Source organism: Platichthys flesus, chromosome 23 (assembly GCF_949316205.1).
Source record: "Platichthys flesus chromosome 23, fPlaFle2.1, whole genome shotgun sequence".
NCBI classification, from domain to species: Eukaryota; Metazoa; Chordata; class Actinopteri; order Pleuronectiformes; family Pleuronectidae; genus Platichthys; species Platichthys flesus.
The window spans coordinates 785,120-805,361 of NC_084967.1; the positions used below are offsets into that span (position 1 = coordinate 785,120).

At 41.8% G+C, this 20,242-nt stretch overlaps 1 protein-coding gene across 2 annotated transcripts in view; it reads right to left on the bottom strand.

Annotated features, from left to right (window-relative positions):
* The window catches only part of mpped1 (metallophosphoesterase domain containing 1), an 84,549-nt gene that overhangs the window by 49,934 nt on the left and 14,373 nt on the right, over window positions 1-20,242 (bottom strand). For both annotated transcript variants that reach the window (XM_062383350.1, XM_062383349.1), the window contains one exon: window positions 2,420-2,645. In XM_062383350.1, the coding sequence (XP_062239334.1) occupies window positions 2,420-2,645 (226 nt within the window). The remainder of the gene's footprint in view (window positions 1-2,419; window positions 2,646-20,242) is intronic.

Here is a 20,242-nt window from a genome sequence, read left to right on the forward strand (position 1 = left end):
CACAAGCAAAGTAAGAAAACATCTTCATCAATTTGACAACAAAACAGAACACATTACGCACAACACTACACATTACAGAAACACGCTGCAAATACAGAAAATGGCAATGGAAGTGTTGCCAGGGGACAATTAAAAGTGATGGACACTGCTGCCACAGGAGCCAAAAAAAACATCCAATACGTCCAACAAATTCTATTCCACAATATGGGCAAAACATTGCCTGGAGAAAAAGAATGTGAATGCTAAGGTTATAAAATTACTCACAAACATGGGTTCGCTTGTTAATGCTGTTTATTCAGTCCAACAGGAAAAAACGGCACGTCTCTAGCTCAAACCACTGAGGAGTGATGACGCTCTAAACTCATAAATGGCCAAGTGGGTCTCAGAGGGTCTCAGAGGGTTAACAGTAGACATGGCCCAGGCAGTCGGATGTTTCTCTCGTTGTTCTGGTTACTATCCTGTGCGCATACTTCAGCGATGTGCGGAGGGGCTTTTGAGACAGATTTAGAGCTCAGCAAAAAAGGCAGAAGGGGTCTGGAAGCATTTGTTCAAATTCTTAGGCTTATTTTCTCTCTCTGTCCCCTCTATTTTTTAAATTCTACCAACTGCACTTTTAAGCCCCATTCCTTCCCACAGTATTTACAGTGCAAAGTTTTCCTGTGGTGAAATGCGAAGTAGCTTGAGATTTGTCGTGGGATTATTTGACTAGTGAAATAGCCAAAATATAAACACAAAACTGAATTATTAAAGGTCTTAAAACTAGATAAAGTGAAAGCCTGTATCATTGACAAACTGTGCTAAATCACCCAAAAATATCTATAGTAAGATAAACATGTGGTTAGATGGTTGACTTTTATAATTGGCTTTAGTTCATTAAACCTATTATTTTATATACGGTGCTGTGAAAAAGTTGTAGGCAGGTGTGAAAAAATGCTGTAAACTAAGAATGCTTTGAAAAATATGAATAATAATTGTTTTTATTTTTATCAATTCACAAAATGTAAAGTGAGCGAACGAAAGAAAAATCTAAATCAAATCAATATTTGGTGTATAATAATGGTCATCAATTTCACATGTAGGTTGAAACATAGTCATTTAACTGAAACAGAAACAGCCGTAAAGGAGGCTTCAAACTGGGTGAGGAACAGCCAAACTCTGCAACCAATGTGAGGTTGTGAAAGACAGTTTGATGTCACTAGTCATACTCCATTGCAAGACTGAGCACAGCAACAAGACACAAGGTAGTTCTACTGCATCAGCAAGGTCTCTCCCAGACAAAGATTTCAAAGCAGACTGGGGTTACCAGATGTGCTGTTCAAGCTCTTTTGAAGAAGCACAAAGAAACGGGTTACATCCAGGATCATAGACGCAGTGGTCGGCCAAGGAAACTTAGTCCAGCAGATGAAAAATACATCAAGCCTATTTCCCTTCGAAATCGGAAGATGTCCAGCAGTGCCATCAGCTCAGAGCTGGCAGAGACCAGTGGGACCCATGTACACCCATCTACTGTCCGGAGAAGTCTGATCAGAAGTGGTCTTCATGGAAGAGTTGCAGCCAAAAATCCATACCTCCGATATGGAAACAAGGCCAAGCAACTCAACTATGCACAAAAACGTAGGAACTGCGGTGCAGAAAAATGGCAGCAGGTGCTCTAGACTGATGAGTCAAAAGTTGAAATATTTGGTTGTAGAAGAAGGTAGTTTGTTCGCCGAAGTGCTGGAGAGCGGTACAATAATGAGTGTCTGAAGGCAACAGATACAGGCTTTCACTGTATCTAGTTTTAAGACCTTTAATAGTTCAGTTTTGTCTTTATATTTTGGCAAAACCTTTACTGTCGATCCCCCTAAGTCTCTGTCTGTGCCGCAGATCAGCTGTGTGTCGGTTGTCTGTTGTGCACATGGCAGCGTTTTCTCCACTGCATTTCAATCAAAACAGGTCGGATTTTTTCCTTAACAAAATTTCAGGATTCTGTGGTATGAAGACGCGCAACTCCCAGCCTGTCAATAATAAGCCCCAGTAGAACCTTATTACAAATTAATGAATTCAGAAAGTGAAACGCTGGAGTGTTTTTACTTTGAAACGGGAAGTATTGGCAGTATCCATAATTAAAAAGGGGTTTTATTGTGAAATATTTGCAGGAGCAGAAACCTGGATTCATTAGAGTTAAAACTGCTATAATAAGCTTTCCATGACCACTCTCAATACTATGGCCAGGAAATGAACCCCCTGAGTTTCCAAAGTTGCAAGATGAAATATAAGGCCAAACTGTTTTGCATGGCTGACCACAAGAAGGTTTTACTTTTAAAGAAGCTAGTGACAATAAAAATAATGACAGCAGAACAACATCAACAAAGTACTTTCTTCAGTAGCTGCCATATAAGGTGCTTTTGAGTGTACTGCAGTAGAAGTGGTTACTCACCAGGGGGAGCCGTAGATCTTGAAGCCCCTTACGCTGACCTCAGAATCCTGCATGTAGATGCAGTTAGTGAGCAGCGACTGGACATTCTCATAATTTTCCGGCTTCAGCTTGGAGGCAGAGGGGAAGTAGTAGAAGTCCTGCTTGATCAGGTCGGCCATAAACTCTTGGTCAAAGGTCAACTCATGGTTTCCGGCAATTACTATCTTGATGTCGTAGGGCAGGGTACCTACAATAGCAGGAGGAGAGGGGGTTGTATAGGAGTGAAAGAAAGGACAGGGAAGTGGGGAAAGAAGGGGAAGGAAAATAATGAGAGAAAAAAGATTGGAAAATTAGACCAAATGTAGATAGGCTGATTGGGGAGGGACAAGGAGAAATGTTTTTAGGACCCAAAATTTGATGAGAAAAGTTGACAGATGATGGGTATTAAAAAGGGATAATGGGGTGATTTGAATATATTTTACAAGAGGCAAAGTTTGAACATATCTGAAAATGACAGGACGGGAGGAAAGTGAGGAGTGTAAAAGAAAGAAAAGAAGGATGGAGGATTGAAAGACAGAGAAATGAGGAAATGGAATGAGACATCAGGACATCGACAGGGAAGGCAAAGGTACAAGAGAAAGTAAATGAGCAGAAGATGGGTGACAAGCGGCGTAGGAACAGACAGTAAAGAGGGAAAATCGAGGAGGACATGAAACCCATGCCAGTCGGCTTGGCATTCACACACGACAAGGATTTCTCTTTGTTCATCTTCATTTCTAGCAAATCTGTACATCTGTCATAGCGTCCCTCCATCAGTCAAGGTCGCAACCCACTGCACTGCTGTCTTCTGTTTATGGAAGCATAGCTGAGCGCATCCAAGAGGGAATCGACACGACTCGACAGTGTATCTGGAGGAATGGTGAGGAAGGAACGAACAGAGAGTGATCACTGTGAAGTTTAGGACACAGAATATTAAACATTTACCAATTATGGCAACTGCTGCTGCATCTTTACTCCTTTCTCTTTCATCATCCTTCTCAAATCAAACTCCCACTCCTTCATCCCCCAGGCTCTCCTCTGTCTCAATGGCTTTAATTGGCTATTCAGAGCCTGGCACAGTGCAGTGTGCGATTGATCAGCGCCTATCAAACCCGGCAGCAGCTGGACCTTCACAAATATACATGTTTGCAAGGCTCTGTGGTGGCAATAGAGAGACGACATTGACAAGCGTCTTTGGGTCTGCTGAGTCCGTTATTATGGGTGGCATGAGTTCAATCACTATTACTTTTTTTATTAGTCAGGTCATCATGGCGCACAGCTGAGCACATTGGTTTGTGTGTCAGCAAGAGTAGATGTGAGTGACTTTCCCATGTGTTTGCAAGTTTGCGTGCATCTGTGCATGAGCGTGTCATGTGAGTGAAAAGGACTAATTAAAGTGAGCTTTAGAAGAGGCTGACAGCCTGGCGATGGCTCTGTCACAACAGCCAATCACAGCCTGGTGACAGAAAGCGAGAAAGAGTAGAGGGTTAGAAAAGGGAAGGAAGGAGAGCGCGGCGGAATACAGCACTTTAGGAAGCCCAAAAATCCTTGAGTGTGAAGGAGGAATAATAACAAGATGAAAGCAGCTGTCAAAGAGTGTCCATCTCTGCAGTTTGGGCCCAGGCCGCCCCCTCTCCCTAGCACCGTTTTGTTTGGCAGAAGGGCTTGTGTTTAGTTGTCAAGTAGACACCAAAAAAGCCTCATAACTGAGGGGCCGCACCTTCAGACAGGCACATGGCCAAATACGCCACCGCACATCAAAATGTGTTTTTTTGATTCCTCTTCATCAGACTTTGGCATTCGAAGCAGTGTTGCTCACTTGTCCCTAGATTAACCAAGGTTGAAAGAATACTTCACTCCATAAAAATAAAATAGAAGGATCATTATCTTCAACTGATTTCTCAGGGATACAGGAGAACTGAGAACTGAGAACTGAGTGAGTTTATTGATATCTCTCGGATCAAAGTGTATTTTCCGAATAACAAAGAGAAAACAATGTGTTTCACATCTGCACTGTAGTTTCTCAAAGCCAATATTTATCTATTTTACTTTCTCCTAAACAGAAGAGAATAACAAACCAAGAAATACAGAAATGTGATTAACATAAAAAAAATTGACTAATTTAGCCTCATTTACAGAGTTTACACTGTAAATTAGATGTCCAGCTTTTATCGAGAGGTTATCACACTGGACTAGACATTTCAGTGGTTCAAGACTTTTCTACTGTATATTTAGCTTTCAAGGAAATAAATAAAACTAAAACAATTAGGTTGACTTAAGGAAATTAACAAATTAGCTTTTCAGATTCAGAAACATTTCTTCATCTTTTGGACATTACCTTTTAAAGTTTTACTGCTGGGACAGGAACTGGCTCATTTTAATCTACCCATAGATTTTTGACATTTATTTGTTTGTGCATTGTAAAAGAATCAAATGCATATTTATTATGCCATATTCATGCCATAGGGCTGATAATAAAGTTAAACTGTTTTTCCTATTCGGTGAAAAGAGAACTAAATGTGAATTTATGGGGGGAAATTGAAAATGAGAAACAACAGGAGGTACCAGGAGAAGATCATTTTCAGTAACAACAAAGACTTTTTAATAGCACTTAGTCATCTGAGTAACTGAACATTAACTGCACTTTTAAGAAAGAGATGGAAGTAGTTTAGGGTTATTACACAGCTGACTGAGACTGTTCTCCAGTTTTCTTTGCCACCTTACTGATGACTGTGGCAGCTTCTGGAAGGCTCACCTGTAAATAAGCCAAATAGCTGCAGCATGGATGGAGACCTGGTAGTGATTTCAAGATGAACTCTGGACAGAGCCAAGGCTGCATGCATGGCAAAAGTGCAAAGCCTATGAAATTAAAAGAATAATGAAGTAAGTCCAAGAGGAAACTGCCATGTGCAGTCTCTGAGCTGTAAAATGTAACATGCTATATTTAAAGTCACATTAGATCAAGAATAAGACGTTTTATTTCCAACAGTAAAACCTTTATGTATATTTATCTTGATTTGCAAATAGGATATATGACTATAAAAAGACATTTGGGAATTCAAAGGGGCAGAGATATAATACAAAACAACAATCAAGCAGCAGGGAAATCTGCTCAGGACAAGATCATCAGCTAAATGCCTAAAATGAAAGGCTATATGTGTGCTAATGCATGTGTGTAAATGAGCGTGAGGAAGACTTTTGGGGAATAAGATGTTCATATATTAACCAACAAATAAACACTATCTGTCTCTTCAGAAATTCTGCATCGTAAGTAGTTTTGCCCCCATGAAGTTTGACAGCCTACTGTAAACTGAGAGAAATATATTGCAGGGAGGAATATTAAATCCACCAGCTGGCCACAAATACCCCAATTCATACACACACACATAGACAAACAAATACCCCCTCCAACCACCCACACCCACACCCACACACAGACATACACACACACACACACAAATGCATACACACACTAACACACAAACACTTTTACTTTACAGAATTAATTTTAAATTTTCTTTAAATTTTTCCGAAACTTTTCCAAAGAAAAACAACATAGTTGGATATGGCTAAAATCAGCCAGTGTGTGCATCTGTTTGTTAAAATTGTCAGTGCAACCCAACTGCTGGTTGTCAATATGAAAATAATAGCAATTCACAATGAAAGGAATTCAACAATTCAGTCTTTCATTGTGCATTTGTACATAGGACAAGTCATTCACAAAAGGATAATTTTCCCATCAAATTAATTTGTTGGTTCTGTGACAAAAGATAGAAGAAAAGAAGAAGAAAAGATGAGAGGATGTGGGTTGAAGTGTGTGTGTGTGTGTGTGTGTGTGTGTATGTGTGTGTGTGTGTGTGTGTGTGTGTGTGTGTGTGTGTGTGTGTGTGTGTGTGTGTGTGTGTGTGTGTGTGTGTGTGCGTGTGTGCGTGTGTGTGTGTGTGTGTGTTTGTATTTGTGTCTGTGTGTGCATGCATGCATGCGTGAAGGGGGGTCTAAACAATTGGAGCGACAGTCCCCCACGCGCCAGCACCCCAACGCGCAGGGTGCTCTTTGTCACCCTGGTATCTTTTGTCTTTGAATTCAAAAGGCTGCTTTAAAGCAACAAATATTTTAATTTGCATGTGAGAGAATCAGCGACAACACAAGGCAGACAGCTCCATCAAAAACTAACAAAAGAAGAAAAAAAATAAACTAATTTCGCAAGTGAGCATGGGAGAGATTGAAGGAAATCATGGGACAGTCCTGAGTGAGAGAGCGAGGCTGCTTCTCAAAGAGGAAACAGCTGGATTTCTTTCCTTCTGTCCCCTCATCCCTTCATTGTTTTCTGATTCTCAGATCCCCTTCTGCCCAGTGTCTCCGCAGCTGCCCCTTCAAGTCATGCACGTCACTGTCTGTGTGACCGTCAAAAAAACGTCCTTTCTCCCATGAGTTCCAAAAGGCAGCCTGTGTCTGTGTAGTAAGAGTGAGAGAGTGTAGAGGTGCGACATACAGCATGCAGGTATGAGGCATTATGTGATCCTTGGGGTCGGACTGGTCATAACCACAAAGTTTTATGTACGAGCCCATATGACTGCATGTGCATGTGTGTCTATACATAATCTACATTATACAGGCATCTGCGTGTGGGTGTGAGAGAGAGAGAGAGTGTAATCTTCCAAAGTTTGGCCACTGTTGTTCTGGCATTGGCAATGGGTGGTCTGCTCTTTGAAGAGGAAAATCCCTACCCTGCTCAAAGCTCTGGCATGTACAGGGGGATTGCTGCCCATTGTGTTTGCATATGCTCATATGTTTGTGTTTGAGTGCAGAATCAAATTTCCTGCCTGCCTTACTATTTTTAGTGTTGGATAAATACAGCACCAACACTTTTTAAGAGCAGGGATTATAATAAAAGACATATCAATAATAATTGTGTGTACGAATTTACTGGTTTTGATGTTAAATTATGACACAGGAGAGGCAGTATCAGGCTTTACATCTTACTCTTTGCAATAAAACCAATACGCTTATTTAACAAAATGTCCAAATGTTCTTTTGTGCTCTGTGCTTTTGGTCATTCCCGTCTTCCACAACCAACTGACGCTTAGATCAGGAGATTTGTGACTGTGTCACTTACATTCTGTGAGGAGCTCTGGGTGGATATGTACCCGTAACCAGATTAGTATATGTCAATAGTAGGTATTATTAGCACACGCGAGGAGTCCTCAGTGTTTTTTATTGTTCTGGAAATGCTGAAACAGACAGAAGTCACAGTTGAGCCAAATTAATTTAGGAGATAAAGAGATAAAACGCCCCAACCTAAGAAACAGCCCACGATATGACAGACCAGAATTCTTATTTAGTACTAGTCTGTAGTCCTGTATGTGTGTTTGTATGTGTATCAATCTATAGTTATGAGGGCCAATTTTGGTTTAATATTATCATTGAGAGATTACCACACAAACATTTTGGGTTTGTGTGGTTTTTAAGCCCATATGCTGGTGGCTGTGTGTATACACCCAACAGCTTATGTATTTCTTCTTTATATATATAAAACACAGCACAGCCTCAGTTGGTCTTTATCTGTGTGTGCACAAACAGAAATGCAATAATTCAAAGGGAAGCTTCAAAAGCAATGGAACTGATGTTCAAATACATACAAGGTGGACTCAGCTCGGATCACTCCTAATTCCTTTGCAGCATGTGTGTGTGCATGGGCGTGTTTGTATGAGACAGAGGGGGAAGACGAGATGTGAGAGAATAAAGTAATGTGTCACATAAAGGAGAGAAAAAGAGAAGCTGAGAGGTGAGTAAGGGATAGACATGCAATAAGGTAGAGACGAATGGTGGGGGAGAAGCAGCTTGACTTAAAGCTTCCCACTTTAGCTTAAACTTAAGACTCACTTGTTTCATTTAACTCACCACCCACACACTGCTACGTATCATCACGCAGGCACACACACACGCACACACAAAAGCAAACCTGTACAAACACTCGTACAAGCAGACACAAAATAAGACAACCAGCAATTATAACCCAGCATACACAAACACCACCTACTGAGCTTCGCATCCAAAACACACATTTTATCTGTGTAAAACAGCACCTCCCAACACTTCACAATGTCTCCACTGTGGATAATACATTAGACACACAAGAAAAGACACACACACACACAAACACACACACGCGCATAGCAACAGTGACAAAGACAGATCAGCGCATCATCAGGTCACCTTGTAGGTGGTCTCTTTCTTCTCTTTCTCTCTCCTACACACCATCTCTGTCTCTTTCATCCTGTCTGGTCCACTTCCACATTCAATGTGACGCCGTCGCCTCCAGGATAATGTGGCTGAAGATTAAGCTGCAACTTTCAGAACCAACAACGTGGGCTTATGACGAATGCTGATGGATTAAAGAACTGGCCAACAGCCATCTGCCCCATGTCTGATTTCAAAATGGATTCATATTGATGCCACGTTTAGCAAGTGCTAGACTACAACCCTTGTGCAGTGCATTACCTTTTTGTACTTGCCAGAGCTACTTTATCCTCATAAAGTTACGCATCTGCAAGCAGGGATGTTTTTTTCAGATCTTCATATGTTGAAAATGTACCATGACATTCAGGATTTAGTTGAATTGAGGACAACTGCAGCTTTTTTCTGTACGTTTCTCTGTTTTCAGTGTTACTGTACTATTTTGCTGCCTTATCTTGGGTTCTCACATTAGATGTCGGTCACGTTTAACAATACAATTTTCCGAAACACAGCTTTGGGCCCTCTTTTATAACGAGCACAAAATGAAACCAAGCACGACACAGCGGCAGATTTTTTAGTGCATCACTCCTATTGTTTAAATAGCGAATGTGTCTCATGAGATGGCTCAACATATGAAGATATCAATCAAATCAATCAAATTTTATTTGTATAGCCCATATTCACAAATAACAATTCATCTCACAGGGCTTTAAAAAGGGTGTGACATCCTCTGTCCTTAACCCTCAGCAAGAGTAACGAAAAACTACTAAAAACCCTTTTAACAGGGTGAAAATACGTAGAAACCTCAGAGAGAGCCACATGTGAGGGATCCCTCTCCCAGGACGGACAGAAGTGCAATAAATGCCACATGTAGGAGACATCATCAATAATCAAAGTCTCTATAGATATGACGAATCAAACATATTTTTACACTTCTCAGTGCCCATATGTTGATTTGGTTTTGGCCAACATGACAATATGTACACTCATCACCACTTAATTAAATCAAATTTCAATTTGTAATTTTATAATGACTGATCATTTTCTTAAATTGGTCAAATCTCACTTCACAGCAGAGCTGTATGAGGTAATTTAATCCCTCTCTTTCTACCCCTCTTTCTCTAACTCACTTGCGTCCGCACACACACAAATCAAAACACACACACACAGTGATATTAGACATATGTTTTTACCCAAACTGGATGAGAACAAGATAATTTGGTCTCCACAAACATCAATGATAAAGGTGTTTATTTGCTTATAGAGCGGGCAAGTAAGTCACAAGTTATCACAGCAGACACATTTAGGATGTATTTTGATGTCGGGTGTGAACTCATGTACTAAGAGCTGCTTCCAATTGGGATCGGATCTCTGCGTACATTCGTTAATACCAGGTTTGAAACTACCTAAAACATTGTGACCTCCCTATAGTAAGAAGAAATGGCTTACTTGTTTATTTTATTAGGGCCCGAGCACCGAATGGTGAGAGGCCCTATTGAATCTGTAAGGATTTTTATTAGGGCCCGAGCACCGAATGGTGAGAGGCCCTATTGAATCTGTAAGGATTTTTATTATTATTAGGGCCCGAGCACCGAATGGTGAGAGGCCCTATTGAATCTGTAAGGATTTTTATTATTATTATTATTATTATTAGGGCCCGAGCACCGAATGGTGAGAGGCCCTATTGAATCTGTAAGGATTTTTATTATTATTAGGGCCCGAGCACCGAATGGTGAGAGGCCCTATTGAATCTGTAAGGATTTTTATTATTAGGGCCCGAGCACCGAATGGTGAGAGGCCCTATTGAATCTGTAAGGATTTTTATTATTATTATTATTATTTCCCTTTGGGGGGCTTTTTCAGGGTCTAGACATGCTCAAAAAGTTATGAAACTTTGCAGGAAATTCAAGGTCTGCGGATATTTTAGTATTCTGGAGTAATTGGAATTGGGCGTGGCAAAATGGCTCTACAGCGCCCCCTGGAACCAGCCCCTAGGTTTCCACATAACGGATTTTCATCAAAATCTGGATATAGGTGTATCGTGACCAGTCATGAAAAAAAGTCTCATGGAGCATTATGAAAAACGCAACAGGAAGTCCGCCATTTTGCTTTTAGTGGCCATTTTGGCAATATCCCACATTTTTACTTTTACGTACTTGTCCCAGGGCTTTCATCAGATCAACTTCAAATTCAGATGAGTGTCATCACAACAAGATGGAGATAAAAAATGATTGAGGGATTTTTTTTTTATCACACCGTGTGACCGTGGCATGGCGTTAAAAATTGGTTACACGCCATCAAAACACGGGCATCTGTATCTCGGACATACATGTTCCAATCAAGTCCAAACTAGACATGTAAGACAATAGTCCCCGCCTAATGACATCTATGCATAAATGATGACTTAAAACCGCAGCGCCCCCTGGTGGCAACAGGAAATGTCTTGTTTTTTGCTTGTCTTACACTTGGATGAATTTCTCCTCATCCACTGACCTCAACCATCTCAAACTGTATCAAATGGGTCCCAAGACATTGACAATGAAGACATAAGATTACCGTGACTTTTCGTCAAACGCCATATGAATGGCGTGGCATTAAAGTTCATCAACTCGCCGTGAAACACAAAATTGCTGTAACTTCAGTGTTCATGATTCTATCTCTCTCAAACTACATGTGTGTAACAACAGCCCCCCCCTGAAGATATTCATATGGTTTTAAGAAATGGGCGTGGCAAAAAAACTGACCAGCGCCCCCTATAGGGCAACCCCGGCACTACGATGGCCGACATTTATACAAATCTATCGGGACATGTGTCGTTTCATAACAAACAAAAAAATATCTTGGATAGGTATGCTTGACCAAACAGGGAGGCCGCCATTTTGGATTAAGTGGCCATTTTTTTTCCATATTCCACATTTTTACTTGATGCACTTGTCCCAGGGGTTTCATCAGATTAACTTCAAATTAAGATCAGTGCCATCACAACAAGATGGAGATAAAAAGTGATTAAGAGATTGACCTTTCGTCACACCGTGTGACCGTGGCGTGGCGTCTTGAGTTTGATTAAACGCCATCAAAACACAAGGTTCTGTATCTCGGACATACATTGTCCAATCGAGTCCAAACTAGACATGTAAGACAAGGGTGCCATCCTGATGACATCTACACAGAAATTATGACTTGAAATTACAGCGCCCCCTGGTGGCTACAGGAAGTGACATGTTTTATACTTTGATGAACTGCTCCTGGCTGATTTACAATATACAGCTCAAATCAGATCAGTCAAGTCATTAGATCATGGTCAGAATTGTGACGTTTCCTCAAACCGTGTAAACATTGATGTGCGGCGAAGGATTTTCCTTCGCCAAAGGACACGATGTTATCATAACTCCACTGTGCATTGTCCTATCACTACAAAACTTCTGTCACATGGTCAGAGTCCAAGCCTGAACAGCTCTATGTGTCAATATTTCCTCAGTGTCATAGCGCCACCTACTGATTCGCCAGGAAACAGGAAGTACTTTGTTAATCCACTCTGCATTATCCAACCGGCTCCAAACTACTGACCTATGATCACAATACTGATCTGAACAGCTCCATATATGAATATTAGTTCAGGATCATAGCGCCAACTACTGATCAGTGTGAAAATTAAGTTGCGGAAACATTGTCCAATTGACACAAAATTTCTCACGCTACATCAGAGCGCCTACTTGAACAGATATATATGTCTGTGCGTAATAATAGTGATGTTGCCACCTACTGGCAAACCTACTGCCGCAGAGCGCAAAACGCATGCAACGTGGAGAAGTGCATGCTCGATCGATGATGTGCGCTTGGTCATCGATCGCTCTCTCCACCGACCGCAACAGGCTTCAACGTGCGGGTGCTCGGGCCCGCAAGTGCTACAACGTAGCCCTAGTTATTATTATTATTTCCCTTTGGGGGGCTTTTTCAGGGTCTAGACATGCTCAAAAAGTTATGAAACTTTGCAGGAAATTCAAGGTCTGCGGATATTTTAGTATTCTGGAGTAATTGGAATTGGGCGTGGCAAAATGGCTCTACAGCGCCCCCTGGAACCAGCCCCTAGGTTTCCACATAACGGATTTTCATCAAAATCTGGATATAGGTGTATCGTGACCAGTCATGAAAAAAAGTCTCATGGAGCATTATGAAAAACGCAACAGGAAGTCCGCCATTTTGCTTTTAGTGGCCATTTTGGCAATATCCCACATTTTTACTTTTACGTACTTGTCCCAGGGCTTTCATCAGATCAACTTCAAATTCAGATGAGTGTCATCACAACAAGATGGAGATAAAAAATGATTGAGGGATTTTTTTTTTATCACACCGTGTGACCGTGGCATGGCGTTAAAAATTGGTTACACGCCATCAAAACACGGGTATCTGTATCTCGGACATACATGTTCCAATCAAGTCCAAACTAGACATGTAAGACAATAGTCCTCGCCTGATGACATCTATGCATAAATGATTACTTAAAACCGCAGCGCCCCCTGGTGGCAACAGGAAATGTCTTGTTTTTTGCTTGTCTTACACTTGGATGAATTTCTCCTCACTCACTGACCTCAACCATGTCAAACTGTATCAAATGGGTCCCAAGACATTGACAATGAAGACATAAGATTACCGTGACTTTTCGTCAAACGCCATATGAATGGCGTGGCATTAAAGTTCATCAACTCGCCCAGAAACACGAAATTGCTGTAACTTCAGTGTTCATGATTCTATCTCTCTCAAACTACATGTGTGTAACAACAGCCCCCCCCTGAAGATATTCATATGGTTTTAAGAAATGGGCGTGGCAAAAAAACTGACCAGCGCCCCCTATAGGGCAACCCCGGCACTACGATGGCCGACATTTATACAAATCTATCGGGACATGTGTCGTTTCATAACAAACAAAAAAATATCTTGGATAGGTATGCTTGACCAAACAGGGAGGCCGCCATCTTGGATTAAGTGGCCATTTTTTTTCCATATTCCACATTTTTACTTGATGCACTTGTCCCAGGGCTTTCATCAGATTAACTTCAAATTAAGATCAGTGCCATCACAACAAGATGGAGATAAAAAGTGATTAAGAGATTGACCTTTCGTCACACCGTGTGACCGTGGCGTGGCGTCTTGAGTTTGATTAAACGCCATCAAAACACGAGGTTCTGTATCTCGGACATACATTGTCCAATCGAGTCCAAACTACACATGTAAGACAAGGGTGCCATCCTGATGACATCTACACAGAAATTATGACTTGAAATCACAGCGCCCCCTGGTGGCAACATGAAGTGACATGTTTTATACTTTGATGAACTGCTCCTGGCTGATTTACAATATACAGCTCAAATCAGATCAGTCAAGTCATTAGATCATGGTCAGAATTGTGACGTTTCCTCAAACCGTGTAAACATTGATGTGCGGCGAAGGATTTTCCTTCGCCAAAGGACACGATGCTATCATAACTCCACTGTGCATTGTCCTATCACTACAAAACTTCTGTCACATGGTCAGAGTCCAAGCCTGAACAGCTCTATGTGTCAATATTTCCTCAGTGTCATAGCGCCACCTACTGATTCGCCAGGAAACAGGAAGTACTTTGTTAATCCACTCTGCATTATCCAACCGGCTCCAAACTACTGACCTATGATCACAATACTGATCTGAACAGCTCCACATATAAATATTAGTTCAGGGTCATAGCGCCACCTACTGATCAGTGTGAAAATTAAGTTGTGTTAACATTGTCCAATTGACACAAAATTGCTCACGCTACATCAGAGCGCCTACATGAACAGATATATATGTCTGTGCGTAATAATAGTGATGGCGCCACCTACTGGCAAACCTACTGCCGCAGAGCGCAAAACGCATACAACGTGGAGAAGTGCATGCTCGATCGATGATGTGCGCTTGGTCATCGATCGCTCTCTCCACCGACCGCAACAGGCTTCAACGTGCGGGTGCTCGGGCCCGCAAGTGCTACAACGTAGCCCTAGTTATTATTATTATTATTATTTCCCTTTGGGGGGCTTTTTCAGGGTCTAGACATGCTCAAAAAGTTATGAAACTTTGCAGGAAATTCAAGGTCTGCGGATATTTTAGTATTCTGGAGTAATTGGAATTGGGCGTGGCAAAATGGCTCTACAGCGCCCCCTGGAACCAGCCCCTAGGTTTCCACATAACGGATTTTCATCAAAATCTGGATATAGGTGTATCGTGACCAGTCATGAAAAAAAGTCTCATGGAGCATTATGAAAAACGCAACAGGAAGTCCGCCATTTTGCTTTTAGTGGCCATTTTGGCAATATCCCACATTTTTACTTTTACGTACTTGTCCCAGGGCTTTCATCAGATCAACTTCAAATTCAGATGAGTGTCATCACAACAAGATGGAGATAAAAAATGATTGAGGGATTTTTTTTTTATCACACCGTGTGACCGTGGCATGGCGTTACAAATTGGTTACACGCCATCAAAACACGGGCATCTGTATCTCGGACATACATGTTCCAATCAAGTCCAAACTAGACATGGAAGACAATAGTCCCCGCCTGATGACATCTATGCATAAATGATGACTTAAAACCGCAGCGCCCCCTGGTGGCAACAGGAAATGTCTTGTTTTTTGCTTGTCTTACACTTGGATGAATTTCTCCTCATCCACTGACCTCAACCATGTCAAACTGTATCAAATGGGTCCCAAGACATTGACAATGAAGACATAAGATTACCGTGACTTTTCGTCAAACGCCATATGAATGGCGTGGCATTAAAGTTCATCAACTCGCCGTGAAACACGAAATTGCTGTAACTTCAGTGTTCATGATTCTATCTCTCTCAAACTACATGTGTGTAACAACAGCCCCCCCCTGAAGATATTCATATGGTTTTAAGAAATGGGCGTGGCAAAAAAACTGACCAGCGCCCCCTATAGGGCAACCCCGGCACTACGATGGCCGACATTTATACAAATCTATCGGGACATGTGTCGTTTCATAACAAACAAAAAAATATCTTGGATAGGTATGCTTGACCAAACAGGGAGGCCGCCATTTTGGATTAAGTGGCCATTTTTTTTCCATATTCCACATTTTTACTTGATGCACTTGTCCCAGGGCTTTCATCAGATTAACTTCAAATTAAGATCAGTGCCATCACAACAAGATGGAGATAAAAAGTGATTAAGAGATTGACCTTTCGTCACACTTTTTGACCGTGGCGTGGCGTCTTGAGTTTGATTAAACGCCATCAAAACACGAGGTTCTGTATCTCGGACATACATTGTCCTATCGAGTCCAAACTAGACATGTAAGACAAGGGTGCCATCCTGATGACATCTACACAGAAATTATGACTTGAAATTACAGCGCCCCCTGGTGGCTACAGGAAGTGACATGTTTTATACTTTGATGAACTGCTCCTGGCTGATTTACAATATACAGCTCAAATCAGATCAGTCAAGTCATTAGATCATGGTCAGAATTGTGACGTTTCCTCAAACTGTGTAAACATTGATGTGCGGCGAAGGATTTTCCTTCGCCAAAGGACACGATGTTATCATAACTCCACTGTGCATTGTCCTATCACTACAAAACTTCTGTCACATGGTCAGAGTCCAAGCCTGAACAGCTCTATGTGTCAATATTTCCTCAGTGTCATAGCGCCACCTACTGATTCGCCAGGAAACAGGAAGTACTTTGTTAATCCACTCTGCATTATCCAACCGGCTCCAAACTACTGACCTATGATCACAATACTGATCTGAACAGCTCCACATATGATTATTAGTTCAGGGTCATAGCGCCACCTACTGATCAGTGTGAAAATTAAGTTGTGTTAACATTGTCCAATTGACACAAAATTGCTCACGCTACATCAGAGCGCCTACATGAACAGATCTATATGTCTGTGCGTAATAATAGTGATGGCGCCACCTACTGGCAAACCTACTGCCGCAGAGCGCAAAACGCATGCAACGTGGAGAAGTGCACGCTCGATCGATGATGTGCGCTTGGTCATCGATCGCTCTCTCCACCAACCGCAACAGGCTTCAACGTGCGGGTGCTCGGGCCCGCAAGTGCTACAACGTAGCCCTAGTTATTATTATTTCCCTTTGGGGGGCTTTTTCAGGGTCTAGACATGCTCAAAAAGTTATGAAACTTTGCAGGAAATTCAAGGTCTGCGGATATTTTAGTATTCTGGAGTAATTGGAATTGGGCGTGGCAAAATGGCTCTACAGCGCCCCCTGGAACCAGCCCCTAGGTTTCCACATAACGGATTTTCATCAAAATCTGGATATAGGTGTATCGTGACCAGTCATGAAAAAAAGTCTCATGGAGCATTATGAAAAACGCAACAGGAAGTCCGCCATTTTGCTTTTAGTGGCCATTTTGGCAATATCCCACATTTTTACTTTTACGTACTTGTCCCAGGGCTTTCATCAGATCAACTTCAAATTCAGATGAGTGTCATCACAACAAGATGGAGATAAAAAATGATTGAGGGATTTTTTTTTTATCACACCGTGTGACCGTGGCATGGCGTTAAAAATTGGTTACACGCCATCAAAACACGGGCATCTGTATCTCAGACATACATGTTCCAATCAAGTCTAAACTAGACATGTAAGACAATAGTCCCCGCTTGATGACATCTATGCATAAATGATGACTTAAAACCGCAGCGCCCCCTGGTGGCAACAGGAAATGTCTTGTTTTTTGCTTGTCTTACACTTGGATGAATTTCTCCTCATCCACTGACCTCAACCATGTCAAACTGTATCAAATGGGTCCCAAGACATTGACAATGAAGACATAAGATTACCGTGACTTTTCGTCAAACGCCATATGAATGGCGTGGCATTAAAGTTCATCAACTCGCCGTGAAACACGAAATTGCTGTAACTTCAGTGTTCATGATTCTATCTCTCTCAAACTACATGTGTGTAACAACAGCCCCCCCCTGAAGATATTCATATGGTTTTAAGAAATGGGCGTGGCAAAAAAACTGACCAGCGCCCCCTATAGGGCAACCCCGGCACTACGATGGCCGACATTTATACAAATCTATCGGGACATGTGTCGTTTCATAACAAACAAAAAAATATCTTGGATAGGTATGCTTGACCAAACAGGGAGGCCGCCATTTTGGATTAAGTGGCCATTTTTTTTCCATATTCCACATTTTTACTTGATGCACTTGTCCCAGGGCTTTCATCAGATTAACTTCAAATTAAGATCAGTGCCATCACAACAAGATGGAGATAAAAATCGATTAAGAGATTGACCTTTCGTCACACCGTGTGACCGTGGCGTGGCGTCTTGAGTTTGATTAAACGCCATCAAAACACGAGGTTCTGTATCTCGGACATACATTGTCCAATCGAGTCCAAACTAGACATGTAAGACAAGGGTGCCATCCTGATGACATCTACACAGAAATTATGACTTGAAATTACAGCGCCCCCTGGTGGCTACAGGAAGTGACATGTTTTATACTTTGATGAACTGCTCCTGGCTGATTTACAATATACAGCTCAAATCAGATCAGTCAAGTCATTAGATCATGGTCAGAATTGTGACGTTTCCTCAAACCGTGTAAACATTGATGTGCGGCGAAGGATTTTCCTTCGCCAAAGGACACGATGTTATCATAACTCCACTGTGCATTGTCCTATCACTACAAAACTTCTGTCACATGGTCAGAGTCCAAGCCTGAACAGCTCTATGTGTCAATATTTCCTCAGTGTCATAGCGCCACCTACTGATTCGCCAGGAAACAGGAAGTACTTTGTTAATCCACTCTGCATTATCCAACCGGCTCCAAACTACTGACCTATGATCACAATCCTGATCTGAACAGCACCACATATGAATATTAGTTCAGGATCATAGCGCCACCTATTGATCAGTGTGAAAATTAAGTTGCGGAAACATTGTCCAATTGACACAAAATTTCTCACGCTACATCAGAGCGCCTACATGAACAGATATATATGTCTGTGCGTAATAATAGTGATGCCGCCACCTACTGGCAAACCTACTGCCGCAGAGCGCAAAACGCATGCAACGTGGAGAAGTGCATGCTCGATCGATGATGTGCGCTTGGCCATCGATCGCTCTCTCCACCGACCGCAACAGGCTTCAACGTGCGGGTGCTCGGGCCCGCAAGTGCTACAACGTAGCCCTAGTTATTATTATTTCCCTTTGGGGGGCTTTTTCAGGGTCTAGACATGCTCAAAAAGTTATGAAACTTTGCAGGAAATTCAAGGTCTGCGGATATTTTAGTATTCTGGAGTAATTGGAATTGGGCGTGGCAAAATGGCTCTACAGCGCCCCCTGGAACCAGCCCCTAGGTTTCCACATAACGGATTTTCATCAAAATCTGGATATAGGTGTATCGTGACCAGTCATGAAAAAAAGTCTCATGGAGCATTATGAAAAACGCAACAGGAAGTCCGCCATTTTGCTTTTAGTGGCCATTTTGGCAATATCCCACATTTTTACTTTTACGTACTTGTCCCAGGGCTTTCATCAGATCAACTTCAAATTCAGATGAGTGTCATCACAACAAGATGGAGATAAAAAATGATTGAGGGATTTTTTTTTTATCACACCGTGTGACCGTGGCATGGCGTTAAAAATTGGTTACACGCCATCAAAACACGGGCATCTGTATCTCGGACATACATGTTCCAATCAAGTCCAAACTAGACATGTAAGACAATAGTCCCCGCCTGATGACATCTATGCATAAATGATGAATTAAAACCGCAGCGCCCCCTGGTGGCAACAGGAAATGTCTTGTTTTTTGCTTGTCTTACACTTGGATGAATTTCTCCTCATCCACTGACCTCAACCATGTCAAACTGTATCAAATGGGTCCCAAGACATTGACAATGAAGACATAAGATTACCGTGACTTTTCGTCAAACGCCATATGAATGGCGTGGCATTAAAGTTCATCAACTCGCCGTGAAACACGAAATTGCTGTAACTTCAGTGTTCATGATTCTATCTCTCTCAAACTACATGTGTGTAACAACAGCCCCCCCCTGAAGATATTCATATGGTTTTAAGAAATGGGCGTGGCAAAAAAACTGACCAGCGCCCCCTATAGGGCAACCCCGGCACTACGATGGCCGACATTTATACAAATCTATCGGGACATGTGTCGTTTCATAACAAACAAAAAAATATCTTGGATAGGTATGCTTGACCAAACAGGGAGGCCGCCATTTTGGATTAAGTGGCCATTTTTTTTCCATATTCCACATTTTTACTTGATGCACTTGTCCCAGGGCTTTCATCAGATTAACTTCAAATTAAGATCAGTGCCATCACAACAAGATGGAGATAAAAAGTGATTAAGAGATTGACCTTTCGTCACACCGTGTGACCGTGGCGTGGCGTCTTGAGTTTGATTAAACGCCATCAAAACACGAGGTTCTGTATCTCGGACATACATTGTCCAATCGAGTCCAAACTAGACATGTAAGACAAGGGTGCCATCCTGATGACATCTACACAGAAATTATGACTTGAAATT